This window comes from Panthera pardus, unplaced genomic scaffold (genome assembly GCF_024362965.1).
Source record: "Panthera pardus isolate Hobbes unplaced genomic scaffold, ASM2436296v1 HiC_scaffold_23, whole genome shotgun sequence".
Classification (NCBI taxonomy): Eukaryota; Metazoa; Chordata; class Mammalia; order Carnivora; family Felidae; genus Panthera; species Panthera pardus.
Window position 1 is genome coordinate 4942873 of NW_026526799.1, and position 19797 is coordinate 4962669.

The following is a 19797-nucleotide window of genomic DNA, read 5'->3' on the forward strand; positions in this document are numbered from 1 at the left end:
TGGGTGTTGGTGCATTGGTTGAGACATGGTTATTGTTCAAGGACTCGTGCATGTTGAATCAGCTTGACCAGGATAGTAAAAGGTCTATAAATTATGATGTATGAGAAATCCTTGAAAGGACTGAGAGTATTTAATATGGAGACAAGATTTAGGGGGACTATAGAAACATAGAATCTCAGAAGTGCAATCTTTCACCCAGTATAGGAATTCATTCAACTGTTAACACTTTGCCTATATTATTAAAAGATCTGAAATATGGAAGAGGGGTTCAATTTATCATGTGTGGTACCAGAGGAACAGAACCAGGCAATGGAAATCTGCTTAATTTGAGGAAGAACTTTATAGCAATAAGAAATTAAAAAAAAAAAAAAATCTGCTTTGGAAAAATCCATGTTGCAGAAGATTTTCAAGCATAGACTATGTAACAATTGATGGAAGATTATGTTCTAACCTAAGTACTTTCCTGAGTTACTTCAAACAATTTTTATTTTCATCTCCTGTGTTATTCAAAGTTTTTTTTTTTTTTTAATGTTTATTTATTTTTGAGAGAGAAAGAGAGAGAGTGTGTTTGAGCAGGGGAGGGGCAGAGAGGGAGACACAGAATCTGAAGCAGTCTCCAGGCTCCGAGCTGTCAGCACAGGGCCTGGTGTGGGGCTCGAGCTCACAAATCACGAGATCATGACCTGAGCCGAAGTCAGATGGTTAACCTACTGAGCCACCCGGGTGCCCCAAAGGTATTTTTATTTTAAGTGATAACATTCTATTGCTCAATTTTTTTTTTTTCCCCTTGGCATGGCTAAACCAGTTGGGAAAAGCACTTCCAATAAAATAAAACAGGTAGAAAGCATTTGTGGTTCCTCGTTGTGCAGGACTCTCTAATATAGAACTGGAAAAGATGGCAAATGGCAAATGCTTGTTAACCCAGTCCTGTCCATAGGGGCGTTACAGATTAATTGGACAGATAGGGCATCACCATTTGAAAAAAAAAAAAAAGTTACCTAACATCAAAGGTTGGAAGGTCCAACTAATGTCACAAGACAATATAAGATTGCCAATGAAACGATGCAGTTAAATGTGTGAGAGTTTAGATGAGGGAAAGATTATTTTATGGCTGAGCTTTGCAAGATAAGCTGAAATCAGATAGGCAAGAAGGGAAAGCAGAAATATACATATTTTTTGTGTTCCTTTAGAGATGAGACTGCCTTTTTCTACTTTTTGGTACCCAGGAGCACTCCTTCCACAGTGCTTTTCCACAAAGTAGCTGCTCAGTAATATTCAGTTAAATTGGTGCAAAGCTGTGTGGAGTGTGGGGTTGGGTGGTTAAGAGAATTTCAGCATTGTGGGATGAGAGCTTAGGATGATTTTTTTATTATTACTTGGTTATAATTGAGACCAGTGCTATGGTCCTTAAGCAAGAGGGAAAGAACAGTTTGTTATTCAGCAGTTATTTTTTGAGCACTGTACTTGAAAGGTAAATCAGAAAAGGATTCCACCTTTATGTACTTAAATAACTATATTAAGAGGTAAAGAGGTACAAAGTGCCAGTGGAAAGTTTAGAGGAAGTTTGGAGGAAGGAGAGATTATTTCCAAGGGTAGATCATGGAAGAGTGCATGGAGGAGGTGACTTTTGAAAGTAACATTTGAATTGTCAGATGGGGAAGGCCAATCAAAAAGCTCTTACCAAATCTTTATTCTTAGTAGTCGTCTCCATCCTTAGCTTCCCATATTACAGCTTGATGACCTCTCTTTATGAACTCTCTCAATTTCTCTGGCCCTAACAAATTTATCCCATCTTATTTAACATGACAGCTTGACCTTCCCCGTAGCAATGGGAGAAATATCTTTCTTCCTAAGACTCCATCTTCTATGTGTGGTCTGGATCATATTCCTTTTTGTCTTCTAGGGTTCATATTCCAGGATTGTTTTCTTTTCTTTTTTTTTTTTAATGTTTGTTTATTTTTTTTTTTTGGTGGGGGGGAGGGGCAGAGAGAGAGGAAGACACAATCTGAAGCAGGCTCCAGACTCTGAGCTGTCAGCACAGAGCCCGATGTGGGGCTCAAACTCACAAGCGTGGGATCATGACCTGAGCTGAAGTCATTCGCCTAACCGACTGAGCCACCCGGGCACCCTTTCCAGGATTGTTTTCTTAACTATAACTTAAACTTTTTCCTGTTGATTCTTTTCTCTGTAGCACATAAACATCCTCACCCATTCCAGATCTATTCCCTTAATACTAGACCCTCCTCTGATTATTGTATTATCCCTTCTTTTCTTCCTTCAGGAAGAACTTGTCTTTACTCCCCGTACCCACTTCTTTATCCTAACTTGTGTGGGTGTGGTTTGTGTACCCTTCTTTCCCCTACCAGATTTCTCTTCCTGGAATGACTGATGACCTAATTGTTATGTCCATTAGAAAATTTTCAGTACTTCTCTTAATCTCTGTGGCATATGACACTCTTGTCCATTTCACGAAATTTTCTTCCTTTTAAATGGGTATCTTTTTATACTTTTTGAATTTTGACCTATGTATATATATATTGCCTATCTATGAAAGTAAATTCAGGGGCCCCTGGGTGGCTCAGTCGGTTGAGTGTCCAGCTCTTGATTTTGGCTCAGGTCATGATCTCACAGTTGTGGGATGGAACCCTGCCTTGGGGCTCCACACTGTGTGTGGAGCCTGCTTGGGATATATTCATTCCCTCTCTCTCCTGCTCTCTCTCCCTCCCTCTTCCCCACACCTTCTCGCCCTCCCCCAACCCCCACAGTCCATCTTTCTCTCTAGAAGAGAAAAGAAAAAAAAAGAAAAGAAAAGTAAATTCAGGTAGCATCCACCTCCTCCAGGAAGCACCCACCACCTTTACCCTAGGTCTGAGTCAGGTACTCCTCTCGTGTTTCTACCTGTCCCTCCCCACCCCTATCTTTATAATATGTTATCAATGCCTTATACTTTTCTCTTCCCTAACATACTGTGAGCCTCAGAGGGCAAGGATTATGTCCTTAATGATTAAGACAGTTAACCCGTCCTCCTGACATGTTCTCACTGAGTACTAGGTCTGAAATTTAAGTTTCAGACCTAGTTCTTGCTCTTAGTGTTCAGACCTAGTACTGGCTCTACAGGCTCTCCTTGGTCTCCGGGGCTCTGGGGGGCTCTAGCAGCTGCGGCAGTAGGCTGAGATGGCTGGCTCAGAGCCTCGCATTTGCAAGGAAATGGGTACCTGTCTTCTGCCTCCTAGAGGACTCTCACCTGTGTCTTTCCCCAAGTTCTGCTCAGGCCGGCAATGACTAGGCTGCAGCTGGTGAGACTTAGTATCATCTAACTCAGTTTGAAGATTTTGTTTTCATTGAAGGTTAAAAGGTCTTTCACGCCTTGTGATACGTGGTAGAGATGGACGGGTAGATCAAACGTGGTAATGTTTCGCCAGGCTCTGCATCTGACGATGTGGTCTGGGAGTCAGCAGTTAATCCTGTTAATGCAGGGACTTTTTAGAAAAACTTCTTTGAAGTAATAATTTACATGCCATAAAGGTCTCCCATTTTTTAATGTACAACTTAATGAGTTTTAGTAACTTTATTGAATGGTGCAACTGTTACCATAGTGTAGTTTCCATCACCCCAGTAAGAATGGGGACTCTTGAAATATAACAGTTAGACGTTTAATTTTGGCAAGTAGACTTTACATAACTTATCCAATTTAGCAAAGACTAAAACTATTTGCTCAGAGATGTTTAGGTTAAATAAGTTATTACTTAAGAAGAATGGCCTCCTGGGTAGCTCAGTCGGTTAAGCATCTGACTCTTGATATCAGCTCAGGTCATGATCTCACAGTTCATGGGTTTGAGCCTTGAGTCTGGCTCTGTGCTCTGAGTGCAAAGTCTGCTTGGGATTCTCCCATCCCCTCCCCACCCCCCCTTCCCCTGCTTGTGCACTCGTTCACTCTCTAAATGAATAAGAGAAGGAGGAGGAGAAGAAGAAGAAAGTTTCTTTTCTGTTTCTCATTCATTCCTATAGCTATTCAGATTGGCTTAATTTATACTCAGAAGTTTCTTTTAAAGCAGATACTATCAAGGTTTCTCACGTGCTTGCATGGCTTGGGAAACAAGCCTTTATAAATCTTTCTTGCCTGGATTACTGCCAGTACTTCTTAGGACTGTATCCTTACCCATTCTTCCTCCTCACCCTACTGCTTAGAGTGATCTGTCAAGTTATATCTGGTCATTTCATTCCTGTTTCAGATCCTTCAGAAGGTTTGTGTATTCTCTTCCCTTGGCCTATGACTTGTTCTCCCCACCTAAACACTACCCCCCCCCCCCCCACCCCCCAGTCCTTCAAGACCTAAATGTCATTTTCTCTGGGAAACTAGCCCTAATTCCCTTCCTCTTCAGGTGGTGAGTTCTTTATCGAATACATTCGTTTCTCTCAAGACTTGTTCCTGCCACACTGGATTATAATTTCTAGGTATTTCCAGTGCCTGGATGGTGCTTAGATAAGTTAGGGTCTTAGTAGAATCCTAGTTGCAAGGAAAGACTGCCCAGCTTGGGAGGTTTTCAGCCGCGAGTAACCCTGGCATGAGGGAGCATCGGCTCTGCACGCCGGGTGTGGTAACCGGAGGAGCGGAGGAGCGGCTCCTGGAGGAACCGAATCTCAATGGTGTGGAGCGTCAGTTCCGGCATTGGTCTGTTCCCCTTCTGTATTGCACAGAGCTGGAAACCGCTGAAGTCACGTGCTCTGCAGAACTCGTTCAACTCGTTTCCTCCTCACAGACCCCTAATTCTGAGTCCCACCCTGATTCTTGCCTCCGTATGCTCTAGGTCTGGGCTTGTTTTAGGGCTTACCACACTAAGAATTCTCTGAATAGTGATTTCTTTGTCTTGCTGCAGGGGTGGAATGGGTAGGGCCAAGTATGAGGTTCCTGTGACAGCTATCACAGGACAAGGTAGGCAGGTATTAGGCAGGTTACTAGGTGTCAGACTCTAGAAGCAGGTTTATTTCTGCAATCTAGCTAATTCGTGCACGTACTTGTAACACAGATACACGGCTACCGTTACTTAGAGTCTGTTGCTTGTATGCATTCTCTCATTTGATCTTCAGAACAGTCTTATGAGACTAGGTGTTTTTGCAGACAGGAACCTGAAGCTCAGAGAGGTTAGTTAGATTACTAGTCATTCTTGCTCATTCTTATTTCCTTCCTTCATTTCTCACGGAAGAAGTGGGTATGTTCCTGTCTATAACGAGCTGCCCCCTGTACTGTTCAGAACCTTGCCTTCTTTATTTCTTGTATCTTTAGTCCCCTGCGCACTTGTTCCTTTCTTGCGGCCTGCAAATAACTGCCTCTTCGTGAGTCATCAACAGAGAGAGGTGCCACCACCTCACATCTACCCTTTCTCCATTCCTCCGATTTCTCTCACTTCTTCAACTTCCCGAAAAAGAAGTCTACTTTGGCTGTTTCTAGTTCCCCACTTCTACTTACGTTCCTAGTGTAATCTCACTCTTCATGCTCCACCACTCCACTGAGGTCCCCTGTGAGGATGGGGCCCGCTTCCTTGTTTGCCGCGTCCTTTTCTCTGCCGTTCACCTCTCTGCAGCTTCCTGACAAGTTGTCCTTCCTTGCTTGCCATCATGTGATTCTGCCACGGTTCTCATTTTACCATAGTGACTGTTCTCTCTTTGTAATAGCGTTGGTGTTCTCCGAGGCACAGTCTTGACCATTTATTTATTTTTTAAGTTATTTACTTAGTTAAGTAATCTCTACTCCCAACACGGGACTCGAACTCATGACCTTGAGATTAAGAGTCACATGTTCCTCTGACTGAGCCATCCAGGCAGGCGTCCCTTGACCATATTTTATTTTGCTCAACGTCTGATTCTCTGGTGAGCTCTTCCGCTCCCGTGGTGCCCCTCTTCACACTGGGGTCTCCAGCTGGGCCTCTGTCCTGAGTCTTTCAGACTTCCCACTGCCTGTAGGATGTCACCACCTGATGTCCCGTTCTTATTTCAAGCTGAACATGTTTCCGGCATGAATTTATCATTCTGGTCTTGTGTCCCAGCCTCGTCGGCTGGCAGCCTCTTTCACTTAGCCATCCGCGCCACAGGTCACCAAGTCATATCTTAAAGTGAAGCAACCCTTTGCCTTTTATGGAAGTTTCTCAAAGTTTACTAATGATGGTACACGTTGCCAGATTTCCTTCTGGAACAGTGCAAGAATGTGGGGTTTCCCCATGTATTGGATGATAAGTTGCTATTGTCCCTTTTTATCTTTGCCATTCTGATAGCCGAATACGGCATTGTTAATTTGATTAGTAGTGAGATTAAGAATTTTTCCTATAATTACTGGCCATTTGCATTCTTTTTTTAAATTTTATTTTTAATTTTTAAAAATTTACATCTAAATTAGTTAGCATACAGTGCAACAATGATTTCAGGAATAAATTCCTTAGTGCCCCTGACCCATTTAGCCCATCCCCCCTCCCACAACCCCTCCAGTAACCCTCAATTTGTTCTCCATATTTATGAATCTCTTCTGTTTTGTCCCCCTCCCTGTTTTTATATTATTTTTGTTTCCCTTCCCTTATGTTCATCTGTTTTGTCTCGTAAAGTCCTCATATGAGTGAAGTCATATGATATTTGTCTTTCTCTGACTAATTTCACTTAGCATAATACCCTCCAGTTCCATCCACGTAGTTGCAAATGGCAAGATTTTATTCTTTTTGATTGCCGAGTAATACTCCGTTGTGGGTGGTGTGTGTGTGTGTGTGTGTGTATACATATATAGGTATATATATGTGTGTATACATGTATATATACGTATATGTATGTGTATATACATGTATATACATATACATATATGTGTATACATGTATATATACGTATATGTATGTGTATATACATGTATATACATATACATATATGTATATACACATACATATACGTATATATACATGTATATATGTATATATATGTGGTGTGTGTATACATATATATGTATATATGTGTGTGTATACATGTATATATACATGTATATATATACATACGTATATACATATATATGTATGTATATATACATGTATATATATACATACGTATATACATATATATGTATACATATATACATGTATATATATACATATATGTATATACGTATGTATATATATACATGTATACACACCACATTTTCTTTATCCTTTCATCCACCGATGGACATTTGGGCTCTTTCCATACTTTGGCTATTGTCGATAGCTCTGCTATAAACATGGGGGTGCATGTGTCCCTTCAAAACAGCACACCTGTATCCCATGGGTAAATGCCTAGTAGTGCAATTGCTGGGTCGTAGGGTAGTTCCAGTTTTAGCTTTTTGAGGAACCTCCATACTGTTTTCCAGAGTGGCTGCACCAGCTGGCCTTCCCACATTTACATTCTCTTATGAGTTGCCTGTTTGTGTTTCTAGTCCGTTTCTCTGGGGGAAATATTTGTTATTTTATTTATTTCAAGCATTTAAAATGTACATACGCAAAAAAAATGTACATATGCATGTAAAGATTATAGATTATTAATTCCTTGTAAAGATTATAGGAGGTTATTAATTCCTTGTTATGTGTTGCAGATTTTTCCTCCAGTTTATCTTTTCTTTAAGAAAATACTTTATTGCCTTATAGACGTTTGACTGTCTTTTGTTTTTAATTAAAAAAAAATTTTTTTAATGTTTATTTTTGACAGACAGAGAGACAGAGCGGGGGAGGGGCAGAGAGAGAGGGAGACACAGAATCTCAAGCAGGCACCAGGCTCCGAGCTGTCAGCACAGAGCCTGACACAGAGCTTGAACTCACAAACCGTGAGATCATGACCTGAGCTGAAGTTGGATGCCTAACCGACCAAGCCACCCAGGCACCCTTGAATTCTTTATATGTTTTGGATATTGACCTTTAAAAAAATGTTTATTTATTTTGAGAGAGAAAGAGCATGCAAGCAGCAGGGAGGGGCAGAGAGAGAGGAGAGAGAGACTCCCAAGCAGGCTCCATGTCGCCACTGCAGAGCCTGATGCTGGGCTTGAACTCACAAAACTGTGAGATCATGACCTGAGCCAAAACCAAGAGTCGGTCACTTAACCAGCTGAGCCACCCAGGCGCCCCCGGATATTAACCTTCTATCAGATACGTTCTTCAGTTTCATAGGTTGTCTTTTCATTTTGTTGATGGTTTCCTTTGCCTCTGCAGAAGCTTTTAGTTTGGTGTAGTCCCACTTTTGTTTATTTTTGCTTTTGATGCCTTTGCTTTTGGTGTCAAATCCAAAAAAATCATTGCCAAGACTGATGTCAAGGAGCTTAGATCCAATATTTTCTTCTAGGAGTTTATGGTTTCAGGTCTTAGGTTTCAATCTTTGACCCATTTTGAGTTGATTTTTGTGTGCAGTGTAAAGGATCTATATGTAGATTTATTTAAAAAAAATTTTTAAAGCAAAGGGCACTGGGCTGGCTCAGTCGGTAGAACATGTGACTTGATCTCAGGGTTTTAAGTTTGAGCCCCACATTGGGTGTAGAGATTACTTAAAAATAAAATCTTAAAAAAAATAAAATGTACTTATAAAGCCAAATTAAATGCTTACGTTTTATAAGAAAACTCTATCTGAGTTGAGAATCAGTGGTGGGTTTAGAGTTAAACTGAAATACTTAAAACCCTATTTAGTGGACAGGAGGTGGAGAGATACCAGCCTTTTTCCTGGGAGGGTTATCTGACACTTTGCCGTGTTTAGACTGTCCTATGGAGCTCAGCCCTGTTAGGCTCTTGGAGTGACGTGGTAGAAGCAGTCATTTACTGAGGGAGGATTCTTAGCTAGGAATCAGGGTCTGGTTATTCTGCCTTTGCTGCTAGCTAGCAGGTGACCTTGGATAGGCCTTACTCTAACTTGTAAAATGAGGGGCTTGTGCAAACATGTATAGCCTTCGGGTAAGCTTTTGGACAATAAAAAAATGTTTCTTTAATGTTTATGATTTTTTATTTTGGAGTTATACTTCTAAAGTCCTTTCCTTAGGAATTAATTGTAAATACAGGAGAACTTGTGTACAAACGTGTTCCTTGGAGGATTATTTAATAGTTGAAAATATTTGGAAGTGACTAAGTGTTCAACATAGGTGACCAATTAAGCACTTGGTAGAATTTTTATGTAACTTAGTCTTCAGAAATTATGTAATAACATGGAAAATATTCATAAAATATTAAGAAATGTCTAATAAGTTTTTCTAATAGATATGTATTATTATATTTAAAAAAAAAAAAAAAAAAACCAAAGGGATTTGCCCTAGAAGTGCTTTAAGTTCCTGGCTCTCGTCTTGTGATTCTGTGGTTTAGTGGCAGAGGGGTAAATGTCTCAGATGGCTGTGGAGGGCAGACAGGAGAGTTTGTGGTATATTCTTGGGACCGTGGTAGAATCTAGACTTCTGCTGATATTGAAAATGACAGAGTAACGTAGCACCCTGCTTCGGGCTCTTAACTTTTCAAAGCGGTTTGGTCCTGATTCATCTTACTTTATTCTCAGCCATGAACCACGTGGTACTCTGTCACGAAGCAGAGTCCACCCCATGTGTGGTGACTTGGAGGGCACTGTTGGTTTGGGGCCGGTGGGAGACGCACTGTGTTTTGCCCTCCTCTACCCCTTTTCACCAGCTCACCGTCGGCTCTTCCGGCCTGGCATCGTGTGATGCGCACCGTGTCCTTGACCGCACAGAACTTCTGAGCCTTCCTGTGACTCAGGACTGTCCCCCAGGGAGGGGCCAGGGTGAAGGCTTGGGGGGGGACCTTGCGGTGGTCCTCCTTTCACTCTGATTTTGGTGTGGTCGTCTCAGAGGACAACCAGAACACCTTTGGAAACTGGCTCCGATTCGAGGCAAAAGCACACACTGTGCTCTTCCTCCGTAGTCTTGTATGTGTTTACTGTGTTTGGAGGAGAAAATTAAGTACTTTTTTCCTCGGGCCATTACATGGTGAAGGGCTGGTTTTGGCTTAGACTACCTTGTTCTAGGTTTGTTTCTGTTAATGAGAACGCAAGTTAGACTGTCCCCTGAGAGCGGGGGCTGCCAGGAGGCGTTTGCCACGAGCTTTTTAGCAGTAAAATAACGGAGGGCCGATGCTATGAGATGTGTCCTTGGGCTGCAGCTGCTTTCCACACTGGCGACCTGCATTCTTTTTCCACATTGCCCTTCTGCTCTTTGGGCTCTTGCGGAGGTGTAGTTTGGGTTTTGTAACGGTTACCAGTTGGTATCTAGTTTTAGTTACTGTGACAATTCTTCTGGAAAACTCATTTGTTCCCCCTGCCCCCGACCCCGTGACCTTTAAGTTCTACTACCTGAAAGAAAAGCCAGAGGTGAAAACTTATTATTGTCGAGTAGGGAGAATAATCACAAAATTCCCCGGCCATGCCTATACCCAGCCAGTATTTATTTACTTAAGCACATATGACTATTTATAGAACCTGAGAAAAACAAGGAAATTGTTGCTTTTCCTTGTCATTTTGTAAAAATTCTGAGCAGTAATCTCAATTTGGAAAGATAGAATTAATACAAGAAAGCTTATTCTGAATTATAAAAGGAACAGTTTATTTAAAAAGCAACAATTTACAGAAGTACGATAAATCTAAGTGTTGTATATCCTTGAAACAATTTTATTAATACAAAGAATTATATAAAAATACATAGATACATGTACATATTATGTGGCCTGTTTTTCTATTGGTACATTAGTGTTTTCATGTAAATTTTCACGGGTATGTGTGTGTGTCTATAAAATATGGGATAGTTAAATGTTTCGTCCAATTTTACTTGGCTTTTAATTTAAACTTCTGTATGTCAGTGAACATTATAAATGCTTCATTTTTATGTTGTCCTGCTTGGTAGTAAATGTAGTTTTTACTTCAGTTGGCTATGTCTTTCAATATTTTTTTTTGTCTTTTCACAATTTAACACTAGTAAAATAGACCAGGCAACAGCCAGTGTCTGGGGAGTTTTTTATCAGTATGTGGGGATACCAGAATGTGGGGATAACATTGGCTGTGTAAAATTTGAGTAGAATAATTTTACACACACACACACACACACACACACACACACACACACACACATAAATAAAAGTAAGCTCTATGGCCATTGTGGGGCTTGAACTCGGGACCCAGGTACCCCAAATAGAGTAATTTTAAATTAGGGGTTTTTAATCTGGAGTCTGTGAAATCTCTGAAATGACATATTAAATTTAAGTACATGGCAATGTAGACTCCATTTTTTTCTGGGGAGGGATTTCCTTAGATATTCAAAGGATTCTGTGACTTAAAAATGGTTTAAAAAAACCATTGCCTTAAATGATTTTTAGTTACCTACATTTCTGTTGGCAGAAAATATATTCAGATGTGCTTTATTTTACCTTGGGCCTGCCTGACATCTCTGGAGAGGTCTTCTAGGGGAATTGTAACTTTCTTTTCCTTTTCCCTTGACGGCCTCCTCCCCCCATCCTCTGAAAAACATGAATTAATTTTTACTGCTTCCATTGGCATTTTCGTCCCTATTTTAGCTGAGATGATTGGCTATTCATGTAACCCCAAAACAACCTCAAAATCTGAATGTAGAAATTCACTGTGGATTCTGAAACTGGAAAAGAACATCAATAAATTTAAATTTCTGAACAGTTGACATCATGGCTTCAGTTATAAATGATTTTTCTTAGGAGTTCTGCAGGAATAACTTAGGGACTGAGCGTTAGAGCCCGAGGTTCCTGGGCAGTTGGGGTCTGAGGAGCCAGGTGTCTGCTGTGATTGGAGAGGGGAGCCGTGTGGAGAAGAAGGTGGCCGTGATGCTTGGGGTTTTTCGCAATTTCCTCGCCTCTGAGATCTGACTGGGTCGGGACAAAGATGTGGGTGCAATTGGAGCTTAAAGGAGTATTGCTTATGTTGAACTTAAACTCCTCCAACAAGAAGGGAAATGAGGCTCAAAGTCTCTTAAGGAAGAGCTCAGACCTTCCCTCTCTTCTCATGTCCTCTCCCCTTTTGTGCAGGTGGATGGAAGCATGCCTCGGGGAAGACCTGCCTCCCACCACAGAGCTGGAGGAGGGCCTCAGGAATGGGGTCTACCTTGCCAAACTAGGAAACTTCTTCTCTCCCAAAGTGGTGTCCCTGAAGAAAATCTACGATCGAGAGCAGACCAGATACAGGGTGAGTCCTTCTTCGCTCAGTGCTTTAATTTCCATAAACTTAGGAGAGAAGGTTAGTGGACTTTATCCTGTGTAAGAGTTACTGAGAAATATGTGTAGGTGTGTTTATTCCGACAAAATAAAGCATCTGGCAGAGTGGAGAAAAGGGTGCAAAGTCAGAGTAGTAAAAGATGGCTGTCTTTCTGATACAATTCTTATGATGGTGTGTACCTAGAAATCTTCATGGTCCTTGATGGATTTTTCATTTCTTAAAAAGTAGAGGAAGTAACTAGGGGGGGATTACTACTTTAATCTTCACCAAGCACTGAGATTTGTTGGCAAACTGAAAGCAATAGCAACTTTAGGAAAAAAGGTCCCCCTGGAGTTCAAGGTAAATTGGGAAAGCAATCCAATTTCAGGAAATTGAGGTACCTGAAAGGGTTTGATTCCTGTGGCCCAGGGCTCTGAAAAAGAAGACTGCTTGGTTAAGTTGGAGTGTTGACAAGGACCAAAATCTGTTGCGGGGGAGCTTTCCCATGAGCACCTCTTTGGAAAAGGATGGGCATAAAAGGTGGAGGATTGAAAAACCAGGAGCAGATGGAAGCGGGGCAATGATAGGAATTGGGCCAGAACCTGGAATGAACCAAGGATGAAGACAGAATCAAAAGAGATTTTTACGTTTTACATTTAAAGTCAAAGGACGACAGGAGTGTAGGCAGACCAAAATTGACATCCCAAAGAGAAACTTTCCTTTTCTGAAGGCAACTCTGTTGAGTGGCATACCATGTGGGACAGAGCAAGAAGACACTTAAGGAAGAGTAGAGACTGTATAGCAATAAAAATAATAGTCCTGCCCCTCCTCCCGTCTGGAGAGTGAATCTTGCTGAAAAATAGCAGACATAGAGGTTTAGAGGGGGATATTTGTATGTGTGGTATCCAAACCCTGATTAATATGTTTAATATGTCAGTCTGTAAGTATTTTCTCTCTGCCAGCCACCACACTGAGTGCCTTATGTACATTTTCCCCTTGTGTGTTTATACCAAACACATACAGTGGGTGTTACAGATGGGGAAACTCAACAGGGTGAAGTGACTTGCCCAGTGTCACCAGTAGACGGCCAAGCCGGGAGGCGAATCCAATATAATTGGACTCCAAAGATCATGTTCTGTAAGGCTCAACTCTACAGGAAGATTCCCTGGATGGTTCTATTTTTTTTTTTAAGATTTTATTTTTTTTTAAATAAATCTGTACACCCCATGTGGGGGTCAAACTCACAACCCTGGGATCAAGAATCATATGTATGCTCTACTAACTGAGTCAGCCTGGCTTGGCTCCAGGTAGTTCTTAAGTGAGGGGAGCTGAGATTCGGGTTTTGGGGAGTGGAATCTTAACACAATGCTTTAGACAGACCTTAAATGTAAGGGGACCTTGCAAAGTCTCATAAGGGGACCTTGCAAAGAGTCTTTATTTAGTATTTGCTTCAACATTGCCAACAGTGCCTAATTGTCTCTTGTTTGTTCTAGGCAACTGGCCTGCACTTTAGACACACTGATAATGTGATTCAGTGGTTGAATGCCATGGATGACATTGGATTGCCAAAGGTAATTTATGTGATATTCAAGTTCGGGCTTAGATAAGGTTGTTTTGGCATGTAGTTGTCATTCTGCCTGTAAAATTATTCTCAATCGGATCTTTGATGATTTTCTTTCTTTCTTTCTTTCTTTCTTTCTTTCTTTCTTTCTTTCTTTCTTTCTTTCTTTCAAGTACTAAAGGATCTCTTCTGTTTTAGGAAATAGTTTTTTTTTTTCTTTTGTTCTTTTTCTTTATTATTACTCATTCCTGCTTTACTTTACCCTAGAGAAATTCCCTATGATGTCATTTACTTTTACTATATCAAATTGTAGACTTAGATTAAAATTCATGTACCATGAAATCTACCTTAAGACATTTTTTAAAAATATTTATTTATTTTTGAGAGACAGAGCACAAGTCGGGGAGGGGCAGAGAGAGGGGGACACAGAATCTAAAGCAGGCTCTAGGCTCCGAGGTGTCAGCACAGAGCCTGACGCAGGGCTCGAATTCACGAACTATGAGATCATGACCTGAGCCAAAGGCAGATGCTTAACCGACTGAGCCACCCAGGAGCCCCAAAATCTACCTATCTACCTTTTTAAAGTATATAATTCAGTGGTGTTTTTTTTTTCCACAAAGTTGTTAAATTAAAATTTGACTTTAGGAAATATTTTAGAAATGTCATTTCCCAGATGCAGAATAATCATACCTGCAAGAGAACATAATGGGTTATTATTTTATGTTTCAAATTGTAGAGGCAATATAATAACATGTACTTCTTATATCTTGTTTTGGTGATTTTTTTTTTTTAAACATTTTTCTTGAGGTATAATTGCTAGACAGAAACTGCACATATTTAATGTGTATAGTGGATGAGTTTGGAGTAAGTGTACATCCTTGAGTGTTCTGCTCAGGAGTTTATTTAGCATTGCTGTTAGATTGCCGTCTCTAGACCCCCCCCCCCCCCGTTCTGTGTTGAATCCATAAAGCCATGCTGTATTGTCAACTCTTAGAGGTGTGGACATCTTTTTTTTGTTTTTTTTCCTTTTTCTCTTCCATATCTTTTGACCTAAGAATTCTACTTCTAGGAATTTATCCTTCTAGTAAATCAGACAAGCCCAAAGAGATGGATATGTAAGATTTTTTTTCAGCATTGCTTAGGATAGGACAAATTGATAGCACCCACATATTCCTTCGCTAGAGGTATTAATTGTATTGCAGCCAATCATACACTAATGCAGCCATTAGAAAGCATGATATCAATCTGTATTGGCAAAGGAAGTTGTCTGTGATGTGTTAGGTTGGGGGGAAAACAAAACAGGCTAAGGTAAGAGTTTGTGTTTTGGCTAAAGTGAGATTGCTATTTTTATGGAAAAGTTAATATTCTTGGGAAAAGTCTATAAGGAGATAGTAGTTTTCATTTCTGTGAATGGGATTAAGGGGTGGTTTTTATTTTCTTTATAATTTCCTATAGAGTCTAAATTGTTGTAAGCAGAGAAGAGTGAAGAAAAAACGGGAGATGGGGAGTACCAGAGAGTGACTAGAACCACTCAGAAATGAACATTTGATATTTAGCGTTGTTTTGCACATCTGTGTCTTGAATTGAGCTCAATCCAGAGCCAAGTCTTTGTAGCAGACTAGCTTTTGTCCTCTTTTTTTCAGAGCCAGATACTGAACTTCTGTTCCTCACACTGGTGGGTTTGAGAATTAGGCCCCACAAATGTCAGGAAAGGCAGTATGTCAAGTTCTTACACCTACTTTGCCTCTCTGTGCACTTGTATCTTCTTGTGTCTGTTTTTTTATGTGGTATGCCCCATTGGCAATGATGATTTAACCTTTATAAACACTATTAAAAGCTTTGTTAATATGTGCTATTGTGAGTAGTATTGTTACTACAAAATGCTTTTTTTAATGATTTAATTTTACTACTTTTTTTTGTTTACTAATGGTAGTATGTTATCCTGGACCACAGTTGCACCAAACATAGAATTCCCCAAAGGCTTTCAGGGACAACAGGGTTAACCATGGCTATCAGCCTTGAAATGTCCACCCTACGTGATTTAGGTCCAGAAGACTTGAGTAATGTGGACTGATGATACTTAGCCTAAAAATTGTTGTCCATAATAAAATGTATGATAGATAGTTGACAATACATACATATAGTGATTTGGGGGATGCTCTTTCCTAATCTCTTCATATGGTATAAGTAAGCTAAATATAGAAACTTAAGGTGATAAAGCTTTTGGTTCTTATCCCTTTTGTCTCTTTATTATAATTGGTCCTCTTGGCTACCTCCTCCAGGAAGTATTTTGTGGTTTTGACTTTGATTTTTAAATTGTTTTAAATCTGTTCAACTAGTGCTGTCTTCCTTATGTGTTCTATCCTAATGGTGGGCGTCCCTTGAGATGCAATCCTTATTTTAGCTACATTCTCTCATTCTCATGGTTTCAGTTATTTTGAGGACTTTGCTATAAGATAAACACACTGTCTTCAAATGGCTGCTGGACAGTTCTCCTTGGATAGCTTTTTACTAGCTAGAATTCCTCCTGTCTAAAAGTAAACCTTGCCTTTTCCCCAAGTGAACCTCCCTCCTCTATACTAAATGGTAGCCTGTCTTCATTTCCCCAGTCATCCCGTCTCAAAATCTTAAGGTTACCTTGGACTCCTAAATGCAGTTATTCCCCAAACCTTCCTCATGTATTTGAAATGTTTCTTTTATCCGTTCAAACTGCTTATCAGCCTGCCTCCTTAGCTTCAGTTTCTCCACTATTCAATATATCCTGTATCCTGTCTCCAGTCAGATCTTACAGAGACTCTGTTTTTATCCTTGGCTCCAGAGCTAGGACTTCTCCGTGGCCCGCATATCAAGTTCAAACTCGTCTGACGTTCAAGGTCTTCTTAATCTGATATATCCTACCCTACCCAACTGTATTGTTCTGTTACTTTCTAAAATATAGTCTGTACTTTTTTTGGGAAGGGTGTCTCACCGTGACCGTAATGTTCACCTTTCAGGAGAAGACATCTCAGTCTTGGGAGGTGAGCATGTAGAACTTGAAAAATTATCAAAAAAGAGGATTCTGCTACATCCCATGTCTCAAGGGGGGTGGTTCTTTCTAGTTGAGAGCCATAGGTATCGTGAGAAAAGCATGAAAACAAACACCATGTGTTAAGGACTCTAATAGATACAAGGTGCTGCACTACTCTTCCTATTGCCTTAGTTAAGCCCTTTTACTCTTATCCAGATTCTTCTCATTGCCTCATAATTCAGTCTTTCACTTCTCCAAACCGCTATTACTCCTTCTCCCCCTAAGTTATAGAACGAATTATATGGTGCCACATCACCATGAAGATAGGTCTTGACATTGAAGATTACTCCCAATCTAAACTTGCTATGTTCCTATTCAACCTCATTCATTAATTCATTAAATATAGAGCCACTCCCATGACCTTGGCTCTGGGCTTGGCATTGAACAACATAGACCTGACCCTTGCCTTTCATGTAGCTTGTAGTCTGTTGGAGGAGTCAAACAGATAGTAACACAAGTAACTGATTATTTGTGGTAAGTGCTACCAAGGAGAACCACCTATCTTCCACATTCCCGTACATGTCCTCTGTTGCAGATACTTCGTCTGTGTATCTTTTCACTTCTGCCAAGCATATAACACATTTTTAAAAAGACTTTATTTTTAAGTAATTTCTACGCCCAACATGGTGCTTGAACTCACAACCCCGAGATCAGTCAGTCGCACGTTCCGCCAACTGAGCCAGCCAGGTGCCCCACATACAACACATCTTAATTTTTTGTAGTATTTTTCAATGTCTAAATGTAGTGGTTTGCATAATTGAAAGCACCTAAGGAAATGTTCATTGGTTAGCTACTACTCAGTCTAGGCATGGTATATAGTAACTGGGAAGATTGTAGTCCTTCAGAGCTTCCTACATTTGCCAGTGATTTCAACTGGATGAGCGCTTGGTGTCATCTGCTTGTAGCTGAGTCGGCAGTAAACAAATCACTTTCGCATACCTGGTGAAATTCAGTGGGTTGACCAGATGAGGCTTTTCCAACTAGTGCTTTTTCTGTTTTATAGGATTTTGTTCCTTATATGACTCGTGATGAATTAATTGTCTGTTCCCCCTAACGAAATTACTTGCTGAATGGCAATAATGTTTGCTAACTGTTTTATTTGTATTGTTGATGATTGGTGAATGATCCAGTAGATGGATACCTTACTCTGCTTCTTTTATTTCTCCTTAGATTTTTTACCCAGAAACTACAGATATCTACGATCGAAAAAATATGCCGAGATGTATCTACTGTATTCATGCACTCAGGTAATCAGATTTTCTTGGTAAAATGAACAGTGTATGTAGATACAGAGAACGGATTGCCGAATTGCCAGAGGTGGGGATTAGGGGGTAGGCGAAATGGACGAAGGGGGTCAAAAATTACAAACTTCCAGTTATAAAATAAGTAAGTCCCGAGGATGTGATGTACCACACAGAGATTATAGTTAATAATAGTGTATTGTATATCTGAAAGTTGCTAAGAGAGTAGATCTTAAAAGTTCTCAGTACAAGGAGAAAACGTCAGTAACTGTGGTGGTGGCCGTTAGTGGAACTTATTGTGGTGAACATTTCACGGTATATGCATCTATTGAAGCATTGCGTTGTATAACCTGAAACTAGTATTATATGTCAGTTCTCTCTCAGTAAAAGAAAGCAGTTTAGGAACAACATCTGAATAGAAGATACAGCTTTTTGTCCATGGTGTGATGAAAAAGTTTTGCATCAGCTTCAGAATTTTCAAATAGCGTAGGATACAGTTGTCTGAACGAAATGGTGAGAAACAGCTGTGTTTTTCTAGGAAGTAGAGAGAAGGGATTTATTCCCATAATCGCAGATAATTTGGCTCTGAAAACATAGGATAGTGTTTCATTATTGATCTACTGTTTCTGTGAGCTGTGCATTTTAGTTGAGATGCAGTTCCTTTCCTTCTCATTAAAATTTCTTTAAAAAATTTCTTGAAAATCGCAAAAAGTATATACATTTCAAAACTTTCATTGTTTACTATTTCGTTGCAGGCCAATAGCTGAATTAAAAAATGCCCTGTGTTAATACTTTAGTAGTATAACTAAATTTTGTCAACATCTTCAAATAATGCCAGCAAATATCAAATGGCTGATTTTTAATTTAGTTTTCTAGGTCCTCACCAAGCCATCTGTTCAGTAATTTTTATGTCAAACAAATATGAGAAATAGGAACTGAAACTAAGTATATTTTTTTCATAATTTCATAATAAATTTGGAAGATGATTTAATTTCAGGTCCTTGGCTCTTGGAATCAACAGAGTACTGTATTGGAAGGAAGAGGTGGTTTGCGTGGAGAGAGGGGTGCGGTCGGGTGGGAATTGGAGGCAGTAGTGTGGTGAGTCAGAGTGCTACAAATTTACGTGATGGCTATAGGGCTAAAGTGGAAGGTGGAAGAAGTAAGTGGGCCATGAGTATGGGGTTTCTTTGCTTGGGCTGCCCATTTTATTTTATTTTGTTTTGTTTTATTTTTATTTTATTTTATTTTATTTTATTTTATTTTATTTTATTTTATTTTATTTTATTTTATTTTATTATTTTTAAAATAAAGTTTATGTATTTTGAGAAGAGAGAGCAAGTGAGCAGGGAAGGGGCAGAGAGAACAGAGAGAGAGAATCCCAAGTAGGCTTTGCACTGCCAGTGCGGAGCCCGACATGGGGCTTGAACTCACGTACCATGAGATCATGACCTGAGATGAAATCAAGAGTCGTGTGCTTAACTGACTGAGCCACCCAGGCGCTCCAGTGGGCTGCCCATTTTATAAAGCATCCTGTATGTGTGCTTAATAAATACTAATGATGTATATAAATACATGTATAATATTGACCCATGAGAAGCCTATTGTCTCCAGTTTGATTGAACATGGGCCAGACCCTTGGTATCTCTGGAATATTCTGAAAACTACAAAAGAAAGACTATAGCTGAGGACTGGTCGACGTGCCACACACTCTTGTGCCTTAGGTTATTCTGTTTCCG

At 40.1% G+C, this 19797-nt stretch overlaps 1 protein-coding gene across 1 annotated transcript in view; it reads left to right on the top strand.

Annotated features, from left to right (window-relative positions):
* The window catches only part of IQGAP1 (IQ motif containing GTPase activating protein 1), a 101225-nt gene that overhangs the window by 18735 nt on the left and 62693 nt on the right, over positions 1-19797 (top strand). Inside the window, exons 3-5 of the mRNA XM_019460333.2 lie at positions 12027-12183; positions 13686-13763; positions 17991-18067. Of these exons, the coding sequence (XP_019315878.1) occupies positions 12027-12183; positions 13686-13763; positions 17991-18067 (312 nt within the window). The remainder of the gene's footprint in view (positions 1-12026; positions 12184-13685; positions 13764-17990; positions 18068-19797) is intronic.